Below are 24,585 nucleotides of genomic sequence, written 5' to 3' on the forward strand. Positions count from 1 at the left end.
TGAATTCAAGGTTTTCTGAATCGCACACAAAATCGTTTTCCTTGGTTATATTACTGTGTTTTTTGTGCTCTCTGACATTTTCTGCTCATGTTTTCTTTTTATGAACGTTTGCGCTGTTTTTCCCTTCGCGCTTGTTTCCATATTCTCCGCTTTTCCAAATGTTGCAGTTCGAGTTTCATGTAAATGAGGACGGGCTTTAGCGTCACCATTGGTCCACTACAGCTCCTCCTCTAGCCAATCAATCGAAGAGAGGAGTTGACGTCACTCGCCTGCGACTCATGGCTGTTGTGTTGACGGGTGAAGAGAGATAGATAACCGTCAGGCAGCAAATCCCGGACAATTACAGGTGATTTAACATAAATATATATAGTGGGGGGGGTGGGGGGGGGGGTTTGAATGTTCTCCCCATGCTGTGGGGGTTTCCTCCGGTTACTCCGGTTTCCTCCCCCAGTCCAAAGACATGCATGGTAGGCTGATTGGCGTGTCTAAAGTGTCCGTAGTATATGAATGGGTGTGTGAGTGTGTATGTGAGTGTGCCCTGTGATGGACTGGCACCCTGTCCAGGATGTACCCCGCCTTGTGCCCGATGCTCCCTGGGATAGGCTCCAGGTTCCCCCGCGACCCTGAAGAAGGAGTAAGCTTGAGAAGATGGATGGATGGATATAGTTAGTGGGTGACAGATACACTAAGCTACCAGCAACGAATTTACCTCAGCCTGTTAACACTCCCCACATTAAACGGCTAATTCAGTTAACTTTCCTGATGTGCATTGTGCCGTTAGTGCAGTTGCTTTAATCTGTTGGTCCCGTTAAGATTTTTGTGTTTATGATGACGTCGAAGGTCACATGACAATGCTAACATGGCGGATGTAGTATGTCCGGGATTGTAGTTATACTACACACACACACACACTATCCAGCTTGCGGAGTACTTTTTAACGGAATACTTTTTATTTTATTTTATTATTATATATTTATTTTTTTAGTAATGAAATAACAGTAGGGGAATACAATGTCATTGTATGATGACATGGTTTCGTTTATAGAGTGTGATACTGGTTTATTGGAAATGAACAATATAATTAAAATCCTTATTTTATTTGGGGAAACAGCATATACATAAAGCAAAGTATATGTTAACTGTACCAAATGGTAAGATATTTTACGACTCTCTAATGTCAATACAGAACAATCATAAAGCTGTTAAGACATCTCGGCTGTTGAAAAGGATACTTGATGTATGATTGATCTCATATCCTCGTATCCTTTTCAATATGCTGTTTCCCAAATAAAATAAGAATTTTAATTATATTGTTCATTTCCAATAAACCAGTATCACACTCCATAAACAAAACCATTATATCAGTTATGGTGACAAACTTGTTAAACCACTCAAAAAGAAATAAAGAAATTTGGGACCAGAATAGTTTGGTATAATAACAACTGAAAAATAAATGTAAGATTGTTTCTGATTCTAATTTTACAAAAACATAATGGCATAATGGCGAAAACCCTTCTTTAAACTTACTAATAAAATAATTACGTGGATGATATCTATTATTATTTTAAAGTGAGTTACTTTGACTTTATTAGGAATTATATATTTATTTATATCTGACCACAGATTCTGAAAAGAAAAGGAAGGTTCATTCTGTTTCCACTTCACCATTGCTTTAGGTGAAATGCTTTTTTCTTTGGTTAAGATTTTTCGAATATAAAGGTTATTACATTTTTATCCCTGATGGAAGGGCCCCCAACAGTGAGATCTGGTATAGAACCAATTACAGGATTAAACATATTTAAATTTTTAACAACGTGAAGTAGTTTCTGGGAAATACAACGAATGAGTTTTGCATATTCTTTTGAGGATACATTTATCCCAAGATTATTAACAAATTCAGTCTAATTATATAGGTACCTTAGCCTACTCTCAGCAAAGGTGAAGCGCTGTTGTGTACGGCATCAACATAGCAGCAACGGACAGCTGTCCTGATTCAAAACAGTGCCCATGGCCAGATAAGGTAATTTTTTATTTCATGTTGTCACATTGCTTCGTATTACATGGTCATTCAAATGTGTGAATTAGTAAGATATTACTACAATTAGATATTGTAGATATTACTACAATTAGTAAGACTACATACATATGAAACAGTGTCACCTGTAACACTATAGCTGTGATCAGCAGCAACGTGCTCCATGTTTGTAGGTCCAGGGATGCATCGTGGTGCAGGGGCCTCCTCTTTTTGACCAGAGGACGATGCACAAAGATGGTGTAAGTAACATCTGGTCTCAGCCTAGTCTTGGCCTTTTTGGTCCTGACAAACGTTTCTGCCTCATAAAATGTATATGATTGTGTATGAATATGTGTTTAAGTTGAATATATTACTTATTAATGTATATTTAAATAAGTGCAGGGGTACATAAGAATTGTAAACAACGATTAATTTAATTTCAGTTAATTTAGTTTTACATTTCACTTATTTGCAGTGGATTCTCTAAGACAGCACACTGATCATGCTGCTGCTAGTCCATTAACCCACTGCGCCATGAGTTGACAGTCACTGATAGTCTCCTGTCTCTTGTCCTATCTGAAAGTCATAAAGATGACGTTAGTGATTGCCCTTTGACTAACTTACGAGTTTAAGAACATAAAAAAATATTAATTTAAAACAACAGCGACACAGTTTTTAACCATGGTATGTCGACAAGGCAGGTAAGACTAACTGACCACACTAATCCTCAAATATTAGTGGATTTTATTATACAACATTGATGTAACTATATATACATACTACATACACGTCATCGTGTTATATCAATATTTTAAATCAATGCATTTATTGGCTACTAATTACTGAAAATTGCAATTCTCTACGGATTCAAATAACTATCTGAAGTCTAAGTGAATTACGTGATCAAGCGTTTTGAACTTCACATCTCTCTCTCTCTCTCTCTCTCTCAGGCCCGCCCCGTTCTGCAGAGAGAGGGCGCGCGTATGAATCCGGAGGGTGAGTTAGTATAGGACGTGAATCTTATGTGTAGTAATTTGAGATATTTACACTGTTATGTTTAAGTAACACTGTAGTACATTATCCTATTGTTTATATTAATCCTCACGTAGCTTTGTGTTTTAACGTGTTTATTGTTTGTTCGTTGTTTTTTTTTTTTGCTTTGTTGTTTATGGAGTGCATGTCGGATTTTGATTAGTTTGAGCAGTATTGTACTGAAGCCCTAAGCGACCATGCATTATTAATGTTGTTCCTTTTGTTGTTTTCTCGTGATCTCGACTTAATGTTTCTGTGCACTCGACATCCATCCTACTGAAGTCAATGGGTTTATTTGGTAAATGAAGTAAATAATATCAATTTCTCTCCCCCTTTGTAGTTTCTTTTTGCTGGGAAGGGGCGGAGCTTAGCCCGCATTTTATCTAGCTGTCAGTGCAGACCAGTGTTGCCAACTTAGTGACTTTTCAGACCCCTTTAGCGACTTTTTTTTTCTCAAAAAAAGCGCCTAACGACAAATTTAGCGACTTTTTGGGCAAACATTAACAACTTTCCAAATGTCGTCTCGACATCCATCCTACTGAAGTCAATGGGGTGTTTTTTTTTTTGGTTAAATGACTGAAATAAGGTATGTGGTTAACACAAGCTCAAGATTATGTTCACGTTTTATACTACGACATAAAATATATCAGCTTTCACGTGACTTCAAAATGGCGGTTGTAAACAAGTGTATAAATTAGTGGCTCTCAACACGGGGCGGGGCGGAGAGATCAGAAGAGTGACGCAAATTGTTTTTTCGTTTTTTTGTTCTTTCTCCCTCTGTAGTTTCTTTTTGCTGGGAAGGGGCGGAGCTTAGCCCGCATTTTATCTAGCTGTCAGTGCAGACCAGTGTTGCCAACTTAGCGACTTTTCAGACCCTATAGCGACTTTATTATTTTTTATTTTTATTTTACAAATTTAGGGACTTTCCAAATGTCGTCAGTACTGACCTGCAAGCGCGAGGCCTTGCTTTCCCGCTGCACTCTCACCTCTCTCTGCGTCTGCTCTGTTCAGTGAGAGGCTGAGAGCCGGAGCAGCACATCCCGGTGATCACAGACCTGAATGTAAAAATAAACTATTTCCCTTCTTCCCAATTTACATCATTCTTATGCGAATGTTTTTAGAATGCAACATGCCTTACATGTATAATAGTCCACGTTATTACAGCCTAGTTCTCTTGTTCAAAGTAGTTATAGTGTTCAGAAACATTTTTGATCGTTCATGTTCCATACCTGTCTGTTATATAGATTTATAAAAGTCACAAGTTATTTTAAAAAATTATAAAAGTTATGAAAAGTAATTTAAAAAGTACAAAAACAAAAAAAATTAAGTGTACGTATGTAAATATTGTGTGTGTGTGTGTGTGTGTGTGTGTGTGTGTATATATATATATATATATATATATATATATATATATATACACACACACAATTAATGTATACAGCAAAATAGTCTTCTGTTTCATCTTTAGAATAAAACCATAATAGGCTCAATATATTGATTGTACTGAATTTATTTTGCACACTTTTTTGTTCATATAAATGGTAAATGGTCTGCACTTATATAGCACCTTTATCCAAATCACTTTACACGGTGTCTCAATTACCCATTCACATACACACTCACACACCAGTGGTAGCAGAGCTGCCATGCAAGCTGCTAACTTGCCATGGGGTTCAGTGTCTTGCCCAAGGACACATCGGTATGTGGAGTCATGTGGGCCGGGAATCTAACCGCCACCCCTATGATTAGTGGACGACCCACTCGACCACCTGAGTCACAGCTGCTCCAACTATAAATCGACTTACAACTTCTTATTTCTGATGACAAACTATTTCACCTGGTAATTCAGTGGAATCAAATAATATATAAGCTCTTCAAAATGGTCCAAAGTGCAGCAAAGTTTGGTAGAATTAATTAATTTTTTTCACAGCATTGTTATTCTGTGAACATCTACATTTTGGAGGGGCTGCATGGACATAAAATACTTATAATGTCAAAATGAGAAGTGTAATACAAAAAAAAAAAAAAAAAACGGCTAGAGTGAGTAAGAATTAGAATTAGGCATATAATTAGAATTAGGCAATTAGAGGAGGAAAATGTGCCCCACCCTTGGGACTTTTAAGATCATGCACTATGGTCAGTTCTTTAGTGTTCATTCTTGAAACCAACCTCCTTTATTTTTCTTGTCAACCCTTGCAGGTATATTCCACAGAATAACTAAAGGTGATTGGAGTCAAGGGGCCTGGCTTGAATTTTTTTTTGATGATCCACTGTGTGCTGGTGTTTATACCTGTATAAACTTGGCCAAATACCACATCATGGCATTTATACCTGTGGTTGACTTTGATGTCTACAAACGTAGTAATGGGGACATCACTGACAAGAACCTGCAAGAGTTATGCAAAGAATTTTGAAATGCCTTCACTGAAGTGGGGTTTGTGTATCTCAAAAATACTGAAATAGATCAGAACGAGGTATGTGTATTTCCATTTTAACAGTTTTGTTTACAGTGTGATTACAGTACATTACAGTGCAAGTTCATTGTAAGTGTTTGCAGAAACTCTCTTGTCTTTATTAGGTGGCTCAGGTCATAGATATTTCTAAGAAGTTCTTCCTGCTTCCTGAAGAACAGAAAAGACCCTTCACAAGGGGCAGTTACCCAATTAATGTTAATCATGGCTGGGTGCCCTCAGAGGTAGAAAGGTAGCTGTCATCTACATAAAGACACCTGGGTTGGAAATATTTAGGATCATTTAAACTGAAATTTCCCTCTCACTTTCCACAGGTTGAATCCTCAACGTCCAGGTGACTTGAAGGAGGCATTTAATATTACATCCTTGAGCAAAGATATTGTAATTGCCTCTTATTTTAAACACCACCACAACAGCTAGTAATGTGTAATTTAGAATATGAAGAATTAAACTCTAATTGTTGTGGTCTTCACCTTGCTTAGAAATGGCCCTCTGATGGTCTTGATGGCTTTCATGACATCCAAGTCAACTTTTTCCATCGCTGTAAGGATCTCACTCTCCATGTACTCAAGATCATGGCTCTCAGTCTAGGCCTGGATCCAGAGATTTTTCTCCAAGCACACAGCTACATTTGAAGTAAGCCGAACACACACACACACACACTCACATGACCAGCGCTATGCAGTACATTTCCAGCAAAGCAGTGGGATAAGTTGTTAGTTTTGAAATCTTTGAGTCTTTTCAGTGACTTGAGTTCATTCATTTGCACCTCCAGTCTGACTAGATGTTCAGCCTGATCTTGCCATAATCTAAGACTGTTAAAACAAACAGCTTCCTTAATGTAAAAGTAGCTAATAATTGTTGTGTTGGTTTATAACAGGCTTGTATGTTTAGAAAAAACACAGACTACTATTGCTTAGTATCTCTCTCTCTCTCTCTCTCTCTCTCTCTCTCTCTCTCTCAACTTTTTCTAGTCCCTGACTGAAGTGGCTACACTGGTAGCTCGCTCACTGTATAAACAGGCTGGAGGGGAAGTGAAAGTATATTTAAGTATGATTACCGCACAGTTGTTTTGATGTTCTACTGTTTTGTTCTATTTAGATTGCTCCTGTTCATTTGAGCCAACCGTGTTTGTTTGTTTTTTTCCTCTGGCCCCGCCCCTTACTGCAGGCTGCAGCCAGGACTTTCTCAGAAAGTTCAGTAGCCGTGTACAACTCTAGTGGACTTTACATTACTAAACTTACAGAGTGCAAGCGCGTGTGAGACCGGAGGGTGAGTTAGTATAGGACGTGGATCTTATGTGTAGTAATTTGAGATATTTACACTGTTATGTCTAAGTAATACTGTAGTACATTATCCTATTGTTTATATTAATCCTCACGTAGCTTTGTGTTTTAACGTGTTTATTATTTGTTCGTTGTTTATGGAGTGCATGTCGGATTTTGTTTAGTTTGAGCAGTATTGCATGGAAGCCCTAAGCGGCCATGCATTATTAATTTTGTTCTTTTTGTTGTTTTCTCGTGATCTCGACTTAATGTTTCTGTGCACTCGACATCCACCCTACTGAAGTCAATGGGTTTATTTGGTAAATGAAGTAAATAATATCAATTTCTCTCCCCCTTTGTAGTTTCTTTTTGCTGGGAAGGGGCGGAGCTTAGCCCGCATTTTATCTAGCTGTCGGTGCAGACCAGTGTTGCCAACTTAGTGACTTTTCAGACCCCTTTAGCGACTTTTTTTTCTCAAAAAAAGCGCCTAACGACAAATTTAGCGACTTTTTGGGCAAACATTAACAACTTTCCAAATGTCGTCAGTACTGTCCTGCAAGCGCGAGGTCTTGCTTTCCCGCTGCACTCTCACCTCTCTCTGCGTCTGCTCTGTTCAGTGAGAGGCTGAGAGCCGGAGCAGCACATCCCGGTGATCACAGACCTGAATGTAAAAATAAACTATTTCCCTTCTTCCCAATTTACATCATTCTTATGCGAATGTTTTTAGAATGCAACATGCCTTACATGTATAATAGTCCACGTTATTACAGCCTAGTTCTCTTGTTCAAAGTAGTTATAGTGTTCAGAAACATTTTTGATCATTCATGCTCCATACCTGTCTGTTATATAGATTTATAAAAGTCATGTTATTAAAAAAAATCATAAAAGTTATGAAAAGTAATTTAAAAAGTACAAAAATCACAAAAGCAAAAAAAAAAAAAATCTATCAATAACATTATAAATTAGGTGTATGTATGTGTAATATATATATATATACACACACACACACATGTATAAAATATATGATGTACAATTAATGTATACAGTAAAATAGTGTACTGTTTCATGCTTAGAATAAAACCACAATAGGCTCAATATATTGATTGTCCTGAATTTATTTTGCACACTTTTTTTATTCATATAAATCTACTGGACTTACAACTCCTTATTTCTGATAAACTATTTCACCTGGTAATTCAGTATAATCAAATAATAACTATGCATGTATGTGTAAGAGCCTATGCTTTTACTGTTGGCATTGCAAATTCAGTTTACATAATTGCAAAAGAGTTTATATAATGTATGCAAAAGACCATCCCTAACTCCAGGACAAAAGTCAACCCAGATAGCAGGTCAAAAGTTACACAATCCATGGGAAAACTGTCAACTTGGCAACACTGATATAAGCTCTTCAAAATGGTCCAAAGTGCAAAGCAGTCCAAAGCAGCAAAGTTTGGTAGAATTAATTAATTTTCTTCACAGCATTGTTATTCTCTGAACATCTACATTTTGGAGAGGCTGCATGGACATAGAATACTAATAATGTCAAAATGAGAAGTGTAATACAAAAAAATAATAAAGGCTAGAGTGAGTAAGACAAGTTAGAATTAGGCAATTAGAGGAGGCAAATATGCCCCACCCTTGGGACTTTTAAGATCATGCACTATGGTCAGTTCTTTAGTGTTCATTCTTGAAACCAACCTCCTTTATTTTTCTTGTCAACCCTTGCAGGTATATTCCACAGAATAACTAAAGGTGATTGAAGTCAAGGGGCCTGGCTTGAATTTTTTTTTTGATGATCCACTGTGTGCTGGTGTTTATACCTGTATAAACTTGGCCAAATACCACATCATGGCATTTATACCTGTAGTCGACTTTGCGGTCTACAAACGTAGTAGCGGCGACATCACTGACAAGAACCTGCAAGAGTTATGCAAAGAATTTCGAAATGCCTTCACTGAAGTGGGGTTTGTGTATCTCAAAAATACTGAAATAGATCAGAACGAGGTATGTGTATTTCCATTTTAACAGTTTTGTTTACAGTGTGATTACAGTACATTACAGTGCAAGTTCATTGTAAGTGTTTGCAGAAACTCTCTTGCCTTTATTAGGTGGCTCAGGTCATGGATATTTCTAAGAAGTTCTTCCTGCTTCCTGAAGAACAGAAAAGACCCTTCACAAGGGGCAGTTACCCAATTAATGTTAATCATGGCTGGGTGCCCTCAGAGGTAGAAAGGTAGCTGTCATCTACATAAAGACACCTGGGTTGGAAATATTTAGGATCATTTAAATTGAAATTTCCCTCTCACTTTCCACAGGTTGAATCCTCAAAGTCCAGGTGACTTGAAGGAGGCATTTAATATTACATCTTTGAGCAAAGATATTGTAATTGCCTCTTATTTTAAACACCACCACAACAGCTAGTAATGTATAATTTAGAATATGAACAAATAAACTCTAATTGTTGTGGTCTTCACCTTGCTTAGAAATGGCCCTCTGATGGTCTTGATGGCTTTCGTGACATCCAAGTCAACTTTTTCCATCGCTGTAAGGATCTCACTCTTGATGTACTCAGGATCATGGCTCTCAGTCTAGGCCTGGATCCAGAGGTTTTTCTCCAAGCACACAGCTACATTGGAAGTAAGCTGAACACACACACACACACACACACACACACACACACACACACACACACACTCACATGACCAGCGCTATGCAGTACATTTCCAGCAAAGCAGTGGGATAAGTTGTTAGTTTTGAAATCTTTGAGTCTTTTCAGTGACTTGTGTTCATTCATTTGCACCTCCAGTCTGACTAGATGTTCAGCCTGATCTTGCCATAATCTAAGACTGTTAAAACAAACAACTTCCTTAATGTAAAAGTAGCTAATAATTGTTGTGTTGGTTTATAACAGGCTTGTATGTTTAGAAAAAACACAGACTACGACTGCCTGCATTGAACTGTCGGAATTCACTTGGAATAGGGCAATATAGGACACACACTGACCCGCTATGTGACCGAGGTATGAATGTCGGTCATTACTGAAAGATTCGCTAACTAAACCCTGTCCCAGTGAACAACAGTAATGAATATCAGTAACAACTGAAGATTCATTACTCAACACTAACTCACTCAATGACAGAGGAGCGAATCTCGGTCATGACTGAAAGATTTGCTAACCCCAGCCCTGACCCACTGAATGACAGAGTGACTCTCTGTCATAAACCAAAGATTTACTACCAAACCCTGAGCTACTGAATGACATATGTTCCTGTCGATGTTAAGGTGATAAGAATGACACCACCCTGCGCACTCTCTATTACCCTCCGGTGAAGGCTGGGAGTGTGAAAGAAGGTCAGCTCCGCTGTGGTGAGCACTCAGACTATGGCAGCATCACGCTAGTCTTCCAGAGCCATGAGGGAGGCCTGCAGGTAAAAAAGATTGCACAGCAAACTTGCAAATGTAATGCTGGACAAATGAGTTACAATGATCAAGAGCTATAATATATACTGTATCAATTTTTCACCAATTTTATTAAAGGAGCAGTTAGAAAATTTTGGAGCCCTTTGCTGCTAGCAAGGTGACATGCACGTGCAGTGAAAATGATAATTTTTTCCCTGCCCAGTCTGTTAAAACTATGCATGGCCACATGATTAGCTGTTCTGACTGGGGGTGGAGCTAATTCCAGGACCAGAAAACAGAACCCTAAAGCACCATTTCCTGTTGTCATTATTATTATTATTATTGTTTTTAATTTTCTTGTTATTATTGGTCTGAAAACACTTTTAAACATTACAGACTGCACCTTTTTAAATAAGCTGCTTATGTTTTAACAGTTCTATGCAGTAAGTTCATGCCCTTGTATACTTCCATAGTGAAATAAGTAAATAAATATTTCATTTGCTGTATTTTTCCTTGTAGGTATTAAGTCGTAAAGGGGAATTTATCTCAGCCCCAAGCATTCCTGGAACCGTACTGATCAACATTGCAGATCTAATGCAGAGGTGGACCAGTGACGTGTTTGTATCTGCTGTAAATATGTCCATTAATTCCAAGTAAAGCCAATAATAATCTTGTTTTATACAAAACATACATTATTAATCTTGTATTTAATGTTACACAAACCTTTTTCAGGTCCATCGAGTTCTACCACCTCCTGAGGGTGACTCAAGCACAAGGCAGTCTTTGGTGTTCTTCGTGCATCCGGACAATGATGCCATCATTACATGTTGTGATGGCTCAGACAAATATCCTCCAGTGAGATCCTTGGATTATCTCCTGGCAAGATTCAGCGACTCTTATGGCAGAAAATAGATCTTTGCTGCTCTTTGTGAGTTGATGCTCAGCTGCATTTATTTTCATGTTTTTGCAGTTTAAAGCAAATGGTACATATTAAAGAAATCATTAGAGAAATCAGTATGTTAAGGTTAAGCAATCAAAAGTAGGATCCAATCATGTGTAACCAATATATGAGATCATAAGAGAGAATGTGTTAATCAAGAAGCTAAACTCAAAAGTTGATAACTGGCTGGTGAGATCAATGAGCGACCATTCTTCAGTAACAAATGTATCTTTTTCTTCTCTGATTGCTGTTATTTCTTAGAAATATCACCCTCTGCACCTGCATAAAAACACTGAGTTTTTAAGTCTGTATCTTTAAATATACTGAGTTTGTACTCTGTCTTTTTAAATCTTTGTCTTTAAAGATACTAAATTTGTATTCTCTTTTTAAACCTGTCTTTAAAGATACTAAGTTTGTACTCTCTTTTTAAACCTGTGTCTTTAAAGATACTAAATTTATATTCTCTTTTTAAACCTGTGTCTTTAAAGATACTAAGTTTGTACTCTCTTTTTAAACCTGTGTCTTTAAAGATACTAAATTTGTACTCTGTCTTTTTAACTCTGTGTCTTTAAATATACTGAGTTTGTCTTTTTAAGTTTGTATCTTTTTACCAGTTTGATGTTAGTGATTTCTTAAGATGTATTGTAAAAATCCATGACGTAAGTTGGTAAAATAAAAACTTTAAAAAAAACAAAAAAAAAAAACTGACTGAACTTGCACCACCATTATAGATAAGATATAAAGAAAGAAACAATTGTGGCGAGTCATCAGAAATGTGATCAAAGAAAGGTGATCAAAAGAAAACATAGGAAAACCTGTCTAATGAAATCATTGTTTTAGTGTTGTATAAAAGCATGAACATTGATTGTGCTCATCAGATGATCTGCAGACATCTTGGCTTTTGTGATTCTTCAATAAAATTCAGATTTTTGGCATCTTAAACCGCTGGACTGTGAGAGATTTTTATTTTGGCTAAGGTGATTTTCCACGACAAAGTCCTATATGGAAAGTTACTCACCAGAGGGCGCTATAACTTTACTATCGGGATGTCTGTATACAAATTTATATGGCCGTCTATTGGTTTAGTGTTGTGGTACTAAAGCCTGCTGTTTATCTAATATTTATTGTGATGCTGTTATTGGTCTTGTTTACTGTCCATGTACTGGACAATTTTACAAATTGTTAAATTCCTTTCAATTAGATACTTTCATTTCACCATATGTCAGACTTTTTAAATGTTTAGCCTTAATTAAAAATGTTAGATTTTCTTATAGCCAGGAATTGTAATAATTTTTAGGGAAGCCACCCTGCATTTTAGCCTACATTGTATATTATATATGTATATGTATATACATATATATATAGTTAGTATCTCACAAAAGTGAGTACACCCCTCACATTTTTGTAAATATTTGATTATATCTTTTCATGTGACCACACTGAAGAAATGACACTTTGCTACAATGTAAAGTAGTGAGTGTACAGCTTGTGTAACAGTGTAAATTTGCTGTCCCCTCAAAATAACTCAACACACAGCCATTAATGTCTAAACCACTGGCAACAAAAGTGAGTACACCCCTGAATGAAAATGTCCAAATTGGGCCCAATTAGCCATTTCCCTCCCCGGTGACATGGGACTTGTTAGTGTTACAAGGTCTCAGGTGTGAATGGGGAGCAGGTGTGTTAAATTTGGTGTCATCGCTCTCACACTCCCTCATACTGGTCACTGGAAGTTCAACATGGCACCTCATGGCAAAGAACTCTCTGAGGATCTGAAAAAGAATTGTTGTGAGGGGTGTACTCACTTTTGTGAGATACTGTGTATATATATATATATATATATATATATATATATATATATATATATATATATATATATATATATATATATATATACAATTTATTTAAAAATCACTAAACCAGGTTCTCTTTAAATATACTTAAGAGTTATATTCTAATATTGTAATACTATTTTAATCGTCTCTGTTGACTTTCCCTCAGGGAAAATCCATTACAATAATTATTACCTCAAATAAATTTTGTTACATGAGAGAATTAAGCCAACTTGAATATGATGCGTAGATTTCAGGACCAGATTTTGAAACCAATGCCATTTCCTTTTCATGTCAGCTAAAATGGTAGATGCTATTTATAAATGTAACCGCAAACATGGTAGATTTAACTTATGAGTAAGTTCCATATGTACTTGCTTCAATCAAATTATAACCACTCAATGTCTATATGATAAAACTGATGTAATTTCATGATTTTATTCTGCTAGCAAGTTAGGAAGATGGCTGGTTATGTCTGTGTATGGGAAAAAATCTGTAAAATGGTCAAGGACATAGATTAAACTACACTGTGCATCATTATTCAAATTTCCAGGTTCCACTACACACTCTACACCTTGTTTTACAAGCAGCCAATTCAAAGATGTAAATGTTAAATGCAGTAGGGGTGTAAACCTCAGGCTTCCACACGCTATGATACAATTTAGATTTTGATGATACCACTGAATCTGCTACAAAACGATACAATGTGATTTATTAGCTTCTGGTCGATATGTGACCAATTTTGCTCAGACTCTGGGGTAGGCCTACCGTTAATTCACGAATGATCATGATGTACAGAAGGACTGTCATAAGTATCCGAGTTGCAGGCAAATCAACTTGCAAGCCATTTTACACATCAGTTTAAAAATATGAATTATTTTTTACACACCATTTTTCTGTCTCTTCTATAACACTTGATTTATAATCAATTTTAAACGTAAATCACTCTCTGGTTGTTGCCTCAATTAATTTCAATTATTGTCTTTTAACTTGATGCATCAATCCTAATCGTTCAATCATTACACCCTTGTTATATACCTTACAGAATAATGAAAGTTAGGGCAGGATTTTGTAAGTTAAAATAGGGTATTGCTTACGAGCTTGCTTGCTGAAGTAGCTAGCTAAGCTTGCTTTATATTTTAAATATGTTGCAATGCCTAAATATTGTTCTCAGGTGTATCACATACTTTTCAGACTGAAAGCAAGCAAGAACTATCTAACTGCTAAAAAAAAACTATAGGTTCCACACCCTCCTCCTCACTCCAAAACCCCAATATATACAATGTGTTACATACAGTATGTAACACACTGTATACTTGCTCTCTGGCTCTTCCTGCTTCATCATGACGCTCTACGTCTGAGTGGAGCTTCTTCACTTTTAACTCACTTTCTGCTGTTGTTGACAGTTCTACATGGATACTCTAAAGATTTGAACTTCCTAAAAACCATTTATGTCCAAGCCTCTCCCTTGCTTCAGTGAATAATCTCAACTGTATACTGTAGGTTTGTACCTAGGAACTGCTGCTGTAATCATAACCACTTATCACACAAGTCTTATTTTCAACAGAATTGTGCTGAACTTCCTTTCAACACACTTCATAATGTTTGAGTTTGTAGTATACAGTAGTAGAAGAGAAATGATTTATAATATTGCTCTACAGTGTTACCAAGAAGAGGATGGGTTCCCTTTGAATTTGGTTTCTCTCAAGGTTTCTTCCTCATGTCGTCTCAGGGAGTCTTTATGTCCCCCTTGCCACTGCTCTTTGACAATGTCTTTTGTTAAAAGATCTATGCAAATAAAATGTAATCTAATTCATTCAACAATGGGGAGTTTCCTATGTGAGATAAAGCACAATGAGAAGATAATTGCTTTCACTGTAATGTATCTATTGATATAAATCTTATAGAGAAAGAAGTTTAACAATTTAAAATATACTGACCAATGCTGTCAATTCTTCATATAAATAGTATTTTGAGTCACACACATATCCTCACCACACACATACACACACACACACCAACACATACACACAACATAACGTTACTTCCTCTGTGAGCTGCCCTAGCCTAACATTCACAGGCACATTTGTTCATTTTTATTTCTGGCTAGATATGCGTCAGTAATCCATAAATTACATTGTATTGCATTGTATAATCTTGCAGAATTACTTTGCAGTCTCTGTCTGTTATATTTTGAGAAGGCTACGAATGGGTTCACATGCTAATTGCAAAGTGTTTCCTAGATGGTTCCTGGTTCATTTCAGCAGCTTTAGTTATGCAGGCATTGTGAAAATTCAAACACTGTAATGTAAATCAACGATGAATTTGCATGTGAAAACTGACAGAGTAAGAGGCTGAGATACTGTGGTGTGAAATTGTGGGCAGCCCTCTTCAGCCCTCTGCCTTGCAGTACCTCGGAAAGGCTACTCTGTCACAACCCACAGTTTCCTGTTTCAGGGACTGCTTTCACACTGGCTCTTGCAGAATTAACACACACACCATCTATCTCATCGACTATCGTTTCGGCTTCGGCTCTACTCAATTGCCACAATGTATGGATCAGGGATATTTATCCTCCTGCTCCTGAATTTTGGAGCTGCCGGTGAGACACTATTGACCTCTCTTACTCCCTGATTGCTTTTGATTAGATATTGACTCGTGTTGAAGCTCTATTTCATCTCTAAATTGTAATCAATTTCAATTTCAGATGGTAATTTGCTATTATAGTTTATGTGTTATCATTAAAGTGTATTTGTAATGATACAAAGAACAGATTTTATAGATGTTTATAGATAGAGATATGTGTTCTGCTGATGACGTCATACGATGATTAACATCCGCTATATACCAAAGAGATATAGATATAATATATACAGAATTTTTAGCCTCAGAAACACTTGCTGTGAACAGTCTAAAATGTCCTGCTTCTCTGGAAACCTTACTGTACTACGATTAACTTTTAGTACATACGCATTCTCTATTTGAAATACACTGCAGTTACTTCCTGGATTTTTCTTTAGATCTATACATGTATACCGAAGTGTATATATCCCATGCTATATAGGATGCTTAATTATTATACTATGTTGATAATTTTTTATGCTTTTTTTTTAAGTGATCAAATGTTTCTATTAGTATAGCAGACTGATAATTCTGAAAATGTGGAAGTGTTTCAAAGAAAAACTGAAGGAGTTTCTTTGGTTGTTAGGGGCTAAGGGTCAGCTCTGGATGTGGTCTCACTGGAAGTATATGAATATTTCGCTGTTTTGATACAAAGTTCCATGAAAATCCCATGGAAAAGTAATCAAAGCATGTGCTTGGTGATGGGGGTACATGTTTTTCATGGCATACATATGATGAATGTTAATTTTAACATTGTGTGGACATTTGGATGATTAATATAAAGAGATGTTATTTTGGGTACTATTGGGGAAGGTTCAGGGTTTGAGTTTTCTGCCTACAGTAAAGCACAAGTCAGTGAAAATAAGCTACAAAAATAGTTACACTGGTGGTTCTCAAACTGGTGTCCACGGCCCCCTGGGGGGCCGTAGGATGCCACCACGGGGGCCACATAGAAATTCTAGAACGTTTAAAAAATATATTATTTTACCGGTATCTAAGTCGGGATTGTCAACCTTTGAACTATGATGTACATGACCATGAGAAATATTAATCAATTAAATCAATTATACACAGCACACTAAGACACACACCAAATAGAGACATCCGTTGATATACTGCAGTACTGTTAGCCACACGCTGATAAAACCTAAGATTATTTAAAATGGATAATGCAGAAGAGCCTAGTATGAAAAAATGCAATTGTGAAAATTTGACGACTCTAGGGGGGCACAAAGGGATGCACTCTAAACAAGGGGGGCCTCATGCTGAAAAAGTATGAGAACCATTGAGTTACATAAGGTTGTGTGTGTGTGTGTTTGCACTCTTCCAGAGGCCATTGCTGAGGGTGGATTGTGTTATATCCTTGATGGGGTTTTGATTCTCTATGGCATTGTGCTGACGATCCTCTACTGCAGACTGAGGGTGGGTCATTTATGACTTCTACATACATGCAGTCAAAATCCAATTTTTCACACAGCATTTACAACAGCCTTCAAATCATTTTTATCATTCTGTACCTTTTTTACTAAAACATTTGACACATTTGACAGGCTGTTCGTCCTATTATTATAAATCATTTACATTATAGTTCATGTTACAGTTTTACTTAGCGTTATACAGGAAAAGTAACGACTTATCAACACACTGGTATGTTAAAACGTAATTTAACATACTCTTAAACATGGACGGATCTATGAGCAAAACATCTAAATGATGCTGTTCATTGACGTTCTTATAGAAAACTATTTGGTGATATAATACAGCAATCACAAGCTACTTCTAAACGTTCCGCCATTGCGGGTCACCACAAAATTTGCAATATGTTGATTTAAAAAACACAACAAAAAAAAAACGTATGGTTCACAAACATTTATCAACCAGGGGGGAAAATTCTGACTCCTCAGAACAGATTTTTTTATAAGCGTAATCCAACTAATCAACTATTAACTATCAACTATTAATTATTTAAATGTGCATAATAATATTTTGGCTATTTATTGGGGCATTAAAGATTTCAATTCCTGAACTATCCACTTACAGAACACAAATTTAACAGATCTATTATTAGTTGATATTATTTATATACTTGTTTTTGACTTAATGATGTTTGGATTAAAATTGTTCCATTTAAATGATTGGTTAAAACGGTGTGATGACTATAAGGACAGTAATAAATAGAACATTGAAAATGATAGGTGATGATTTCCAGGACTGTAATAATATTTTTAAAAATGCAGACTGGCTTTGTTTCACGGATGCCAGTGAGACCTATGACGCTAAAGTGTTACAACCAAGTGCAACAGTGTTAAAGCAAAGTGCAAAAAAGAAAAATTAAACACGTATCTCTTAGAATTTATGTTCAAAACAGAATGTTCATGCGATTGGGTTTCCATCTTCAAAATCTGCCAGTTGTTTTATATTATTTGCAGTAGTTAATTTATTTGAACGTGTCTCATTAAGGAGTCTGTGACGTTATATGCTATGACGGTGAACATAGGTTTACTTATGAGTCAATGCAATCAGAAAAAATAAATTAGAAAATATTAGCTTTTTACAGAACTGGAGGTGAGTATTAAAGGATTAGGGACCATTACAAACAGTCTCAAACAAAGCCATAATTCTGAAATGGTAAACATGGACATAAAATCATAAATGGTGTTAAAAAAAAAAAAAAAAAAAAAAACAACAAAAAAAAACCCCCCAACATTGAGAAATACTGAGAAATAACCAAAAGTAAAAATGCAGAACAGGAGACAGAATAAAAGTCCATATTTATGTCACATTTACATTTATATAATTTTATTGTTTTTTTAATCTTTGTATTCTCTATAGCGTATCTTTATATTCTTTATAACATACACGTTTTTAAGTGGTGTTACGTGTGATAATAACTGAACAGCGTTATTATCATAAGTAAATATCTTCTTGGTTTCAGAATTTCAAGTAAGTGCTCAGAAACTTTTGTACTCAACTGTACTTTTATCATTTGTAATGCATTTACTAAATTAATAAAACAAGTAAATTAACAAAAGGAAATTATATAAATTAATAGAACAAACACTCTAACTGATCATTAAAGTTATAATCCGATATTATTATTAATAATGATCATTTCTCAAATATGCTTCGCAGATGCGTTCTGGAAATAATGAGGTAAGGACTTGGTTTGAGTATGGTGTCTAACAGTATGTCTATAATTGGTGTGTGTGTGTGTGTGTGTGTGTGTGGCCCTTCTCCCCTCCTCACTTCCCCTGTGCACTTCTCTTTCCGGTACATTACTGACCACTGACAGTGTTATTTATACTTTCTTGCTTGCACAAATTCCCTGGTGTCCGTGGATGCCTCATATGTAAGAATCAGACATTTGAAGTCTCAAAAAGTGCAGGCACTTTCAATTCCAGTTTTATTTGAGCCTATCCCAGGATTCAATATCTCAGTAGGTAGGATGCAGAAACCGGAACTATCTGTTCTGTGTGGAAGGATGGTGCAATACAATGGAAAAGATTATCACACACTGTTGTGACACTTTGTTCTCAGAAACGTCCCTATGTTTATCCTTAAGTTCATGCTCAAATACTGTCTTTCTCTTACAGAAAAATGAAGAGAATCCAGATGGCATCTACCAGGTACAACCATTTCTAAAAATATGAATTCTGACATCCAGTGTGGACTGTGTACAGGGGCGCCGTAAATGGGGATGGGGGGTTAGGGTGATTCTAAGGGCCCTGGTCAGACAGGTGTCCCAGCAGAACCCCATACTTTCCTGTATGATTTTGGGATTTAAATGGATTCTTTGCACAATAATCTATTAAGAAGTACGCTATAATGAATGCCCTCAGACTTGCCAAGTGCACATGTGTGTCCCCTTAAGACATTAGCGGATTGTTCAGAAAAGCGTTACATGCATCAGGTAGATGGCAAGAGATGGCGCAGACAAAATCGGGATACCAAAAGAATAAAGACATGAAAAAGAGGAGAGAGCAAGATGGTGAAGACAGCTAGTCACCCATTTTTTTTTTCCAGAAAAAAAAGTTGATTTATGTTGCCTGTTTTGTGCCATGATTCTGAAGCTAGCCCTTATGAAGCTGTTATAATTAACATAAAATAGAAATTCTATCAGTTACAGACCCCGATGTTTATCCTTGGAAGTCGGAACACAATATTTCCATAAATGTACTGTATGTTTTTCCACGCAATCGAGCAATAGTAATGGAGCCATGAGCTTTAAAAAGGACGGAAAAGCACCAAGCGACAATAAAACTAGTCCAGTGTTGTATATATTCAAGCTTTCCAAAGCCTTGCAACAGCTTTCTTTGAGAAATCGATCGAAATTTAATGTAATCATATAAATCTGCTTTAATTGTCCCGAGTGAGTTTATGAGAGAAGTGTTGTATTGATTTCCGATTCGTGAGTGAATCGTTTGTTTGAGTCGGTTCAATGAATTGGAGAATCCCATTGATAAAACCAGTCTGAATGATTCATTCACGAATAGAACCTAGTCGATTCTCAAGTTCAACTCACGGATTCAATGATCCTGCTTTAGCTAATTTCCACATTTCTTTAGAGCTGCTGGTGTGTGAAATTTATTATTCACTCAATTAATAATAATAATATTTAATAATAATAATAATAATAATAATAATAATAATAATAATAATAATAATAAAGTTCATTGTTCATTGGTTCTTGGGGAATAAGAAATTACAAGTCGACAGTTTATAAAGACATCCAGACAGAGTTTCTATAGTGTCTGTGTATGAGAGAGAGAGAGAGAGAGAGAGAGAACAATGGTGTTAATTAGTTGTACTGTGTGTGTATATATATTATATCTATCTATCTATCTATCTACCTATCTATCTATCTATCTATCTATCTATCTATCTATCTATCTATATATATATATATATATATATATATATATATATATATAGTTAGTATCTCACAAAAGTGAGTACACCCCTCACATTTTTCTAAATATTTGATTATATCTTTTCATGTGACAACACTGAAGAAATGACACTTTGCTACAATGTAAAGTAGTGAGTGTACAGCTTGTGTAACAGTGTAAATTTGCTGTCCCCTCAAAATAACTCAACACACAGCCATTAATGTATAAACCGCTGGCAACAAAAGTGACTACACCCCCAAGTGAAAATGTCCAAATTGGGCCCAAAGTGTCAATATTTTTGTGGCCACCATTATTTTCCAGCACTGCCTTAACCCTCTTGGGCATGGAGTTCACCAGAGATTCACAGGTTGCCACTGGAGTCCTCTTCCACTCCTCCATGATGACATCAAAGAGCTGGTGGATGTTAGAGACCTTGTGCTCCTCCACCTTCCTTTTGAGGATGCCCCACAGATGCTCAATAGGGTTTAGATCTGGAGACATGCTTGGCCAGTCCATCACCTTCACCCTCAGCTTCTTTAGCAAGGCAGTGGTCGTCTTGGAGGTGTGTTTGGGGTCATTATCATGCTGCCCTGCGGCCCAGTCTCTGCTTCAGTATGTCACAGTACATGTTGGCATTCATGGTTCCCTCAGTGAACTGTAGCTCCAAGTGCCGGTAGCACTCATGCAGCCCCAGACCATGACACTCCCACCACCATGCTTGACTGTAAGCAAGGCACACTTGTCTTTGTACTCCTCACCTGGTTGCCACCACACATGCTTGACACCATCTGAACCAGATAAGTTTATTTTGGTCTCATCAGACTGCAGGACATGGTTCCAGTAATCCATGTCCTTAGTCTGCTTGTCTTCAGCAAACTGTTTGCGGGCTTTCTTGTGCATCATCTTTAGAAGAGGCTTCCTTCTGGGAGGACAGCCATGCAGACCAATTTGATGCAGAGTGCGGCATATGGTCTGAGCACTGACAGGCTGACCCCCCACCCCTTCAACTTCTGCAGCACTGCTGGCAGCACTCATACATCTATTTCCCAAACACAACCTCTGGATATGACGCTGAGCACGTGCACTCAACTTCTTTGGTCGACCATGGCAAGGCCCGTTCTGAGTGAAACCTGTCCTGTTAAACCGCTGTATGGTCTTGGCCATCGTGCTGCAGCTCAGTGTCAGGGTTTTGGCAATCTTCTTATAGCCTAGGCCATCTTTATGTAGAGCAACAATTCTTTTTTTCAGATCCTCAGTGAATTCTTTGCCATGAGGTTCCATGTTGAACTTCCAGTGACCAGTATGAGGGAGTGTGAGAGCGATGACACCAAATTTAACACACCTGCTCCTCATTCACACCTGTGACCTTGTAACACTAACAAGTCCCATGTCACCAGGGAGGGAAAATGGCTAATTGGGCCCAATTTGGACATTTTCACTTAGGGTTGTATTCACTTTTGTTGCCAGCGGTTTAGACATTAATGGCTGTGTGTTGAGTTATTTTGAGGGGACAGCAAATTTACACTGTTACACAAGCTGTACACTCACTACTTTACATTGTAGCAAACTGTCATTTCTTCAGTGTTGTCACATGAAAAGATATAATCAAATATTTAGAAAAATGTGAGGGGTGTACTCACTTTTGTGAGATACTGTATATATACTGTATATATAGTTATTTGTATATAGTTATAAATGCATAATTTCAGTTAATTTAATAAACTGTTCAAATGTAGTTCTTTATAGTCTCTTATTGAATATGCACTAATTGTAATGCTTATTGATAATGATTGTTTTTACAATGTTACATGTTAGACCGGTGTAACATGGCAATAAGAAAATAAAATTGGGGGGTGGGGGCTTGGGGCCTGGTGTACAGTTTAGCCAGGGGGCTCCAGAAACTCTAGTGGTGCCCCTGACTGTGGATTTATCTGCGTATGTAACATCTCTTGTAATATTTTTTTATTATTATTAACCAGGGTTTGAAGCATAAGAATCAGGACACCTATGAGACACTCCATATGAAGAAGCAACCTTTGGCATAATTGTCTGACATTTTAATCTGTTTTCTGATTTACAACAACTCTGCCTGTCTACTAACCATTTCCTTTCTGTTAAATTCATGTACATCTGTTTTATGTTTTGATTACTAACACATTTTATTTTTACATTTGGTTATACAGCTTGCTTTTCACCATTTGTTGTTTTTATTATTTTTATTATTATTATTATTATTTTAACCATTTTACATAATTACCAAATTGCATAACTTACTAAGGACTGAATGTAAATGTCTTTTTTTATTTTATATTTTATATAATTTGATTATAGGTTAATCACTATATAATTATGATCTAGCAGACATAATTATATAATTATGTCAATTATAATCAAAACACAGTGCTATTAAATATTATTACTTTGCTTTAAGGCCAAAGGTGATGAATGTACAGAAAGCAGCCTTTGAAATGAGATTAAATCATTGATAAGACAAATAAAGTATTGGTGGAAAGAAAGTGTCTATTCACTGTGTGGTTCTATTTACAACAATTTAAAACGAAATGTGGATGTTTCACCCAAAAAAGACAACAACTGACAGAAAAATTATTTGAATACAGGGCAGCATGGTGGTACTTGGCCATTAGATGTGAATGAGTGAATGTGTGTGAGCATGGTGCCTTGTGATGGATTGGCTTTCCTGCCCAGGCAGGCAAATGATTGGAAATGATCACCTATCATTTTCATGTTCCTGGGCAGGAAAATGGGCTCTGGATCCCCCATGAATGAATGAATGAATGAATAGTTTGCAAACAAACATAAGAAAGAAGTCAAAAACTAAAGCCATGACTCACCCAAGAAGAAGACTGCTCTTTGAAGAAGGCAGTGTATGACATCTGGCAGAGGTATAACAGATGTGTCAGAAAGAATAAGGGCTTGGAGGATCAGAAAAGCATAAAAGCAGTTATGAAAACAAAGGCTGGGCGTACACATCACTAAAGAATATTTATATCACTTTTTGAATGGGTGTCACATTTATGTTTGTTATTTATGAATGTCTTCTGTCCAACCTAACACATTAAATGTCTTCTTGATTTCGTCATGTTTGTTTTTATTGTTTTTTTTTTTGTCTCAGTGGTATGCAAACTTTTGCATTCAACTTTATATAATAGCTGTGACCCGGTTTTCAAAGAGGGATGTTTTTTTTTTTTCCCCCCCACTGGTAGAAGGTAGAAATAACAACCCACCATTATAAATGTTATTATTTAAGCCTAAAGAACAAATTATCATGAGCCTAAAGAATAAATTATCCTATTATTAAGATAATTTAGTTATTAACAGGTTTTGACTGGTCTCTTGAATTAAATGGGTTTAATCCAAACTTTAATAAGTAGGAAAAACAAGTAGGTCTATAAATAATCAAACTGGATCTAAGGTGTTCTGCCAGTGGAAAGTACAGGAGAAAATAAATAAATAAATAAATAAATAAATAAATAAATAAATAAGCAAGCAAGCTCAGTGGCTCCAATAAATAGCCAGAATTTAAATAATGAATCAAACATGTTAATATTTCAATCAAATAATTCTGTACTGAGGGGGTCCGTGGATTGCTTTTATTTGTATTTATTTATTTTACAGATAAAAAGCCCCTATGATCAAGTTAGTATATAAAAAAGGGGGTCATGATCTTGGAGCAAATTTATTTGACACATTTGGCCTTGCATGCCTATGGCGAAGTCTACAGCCACTAGATGGCACTGTCGCACGGTGTGGACCTTTTTCTCGTTCTAATAAATGGGAATAATAAAAACTCTAAAAGAGAAGATTTTTTTTGGGGGGGGGGGGGGTTGTTTTGTAATGTTTTTTTTCCGCTCTGCTTTGCATTGGCATTTAACGCCGCTGGTGATTCATTGGAAAAAAGGCGCTCGCATGTAAACTGGTTTGGCTGGTCCGGGTTCCCTTGAGCAAAAATATCTCTGCAGACCTCCCTATCAGCTATTGGCAACACAAACATGAGCAAACATACAAATATGAAAACGCATGACGGTATATAAATCTTCCCCTTGTTTAACTTTTATAGGCTACACCTACACTCTTTTAGAAAAGAAAAGTTCAATCTA

The 24,585-nt window shown here is 36.5% G+C and overlaps 2 protein-coding genes across 7 annotated transcripts; both read left to right on the forward strand.

The window, feature by feature from the left end:
- The first annotated feature begins 258 nt into the window (after positions 1–258).
- On the forward strand, positions 259–12,066 carry si:dkey-10o6.2 (uncharacterized protein LOC100124608 homolog). Of its 6 annotated transcripts, XM_053652131.1 has the most exons (18): positions 259–346; positions 1,914–2,020; positions 2,209–2,274; positions 2,965–3,010; positions 3,966–4,107; positions 5,246–5,520; positions 5,625–5,749; positions 5,832–5,898; positions 6,000–6,153; positions 6,492–6,567; positions 6,688–6,789; positions 8,514–8,789; positions 8,894–9,018; positions 9,101–9,167; positions 9,269–9,422; positions 10,068–10,213; positions 10,704–10,814; positions 10,917–12,066. In XM_053652131.1, the coding sequence occupies exons 12-18, from the start codon at positions 8,634–8,636 to the stop codon at positions 11,094–11,096; spliced, it is 939 nt and encodes a 312-aa protein (XP_053508106.1). In that variant the 5' UTR covers positions 259–346; positions 1,914–2,020; positions 2,209–2,274; positions 2,965–3,010; positions 3,966–4,107; positions 5,246–5,520; positions 5,625–5,749; positions 5,832–5,898; positions 6,000–6,153; positions 6,492–6,567; positions 6,688–6,789; positions 8,514–8,633; the 3' UTR covers positions 11,097–12,066. The 6 variants fall into 6 exon arrangements, with proteins under 6 accessions (XP_053508106.1, XP_053508104.1, XP_053508105.1 ...); XM_053652129.1 differs by having other exon boundaries at positions 2,965–4,107; positions 6,688–7,449; XM_053652130.1 differs by lacking the exon at positions 3,966–4,107.
- Positions 12,067–15,398: 3,332 nt separating this feature from the next.
- fcer1gl (Fc receptor, IgE, high affinity I, gamma polypeptide like) lies at positions 15,399–23,564 on the forward strand. Its single transcript, XM_053652138.1, has 5 exons — positions 15,399–15,558; positions 16,909–17,000; positions 18,711–18,731; positions 19,172–19,204; positions 22,447–23,564. The coding sequence occupies exons 1-5, from the start codon at positions 15,507–15,509 to the stop codon at positions 22,510–22,512; spliced, it is 264 nt and encodes an 87-aa protein (XP_053508113.1). The 5' UTR covers positions 15,399–15,506; the 3' UTR covers positions 22,513–23,564.
- The last annotated feature ends 1,021 nt before the right edge of the window (positions 23,565–24,585 follow it).

Source organism: Ictalurus furcatus, chromosome 20 (assembly GCF_023375685.1).
Source record: "Ictalurus furcatus strain D&B chromosome 20, Billie_1.0, whole genome shotgun sequence".
NCBI classification, from domain to species: Eukaryota; Metazoa; Chordata; class Actinopteri; order Siluriformes; family Ictaluridae; genus Ictalurus; species Ictalurus furcatus.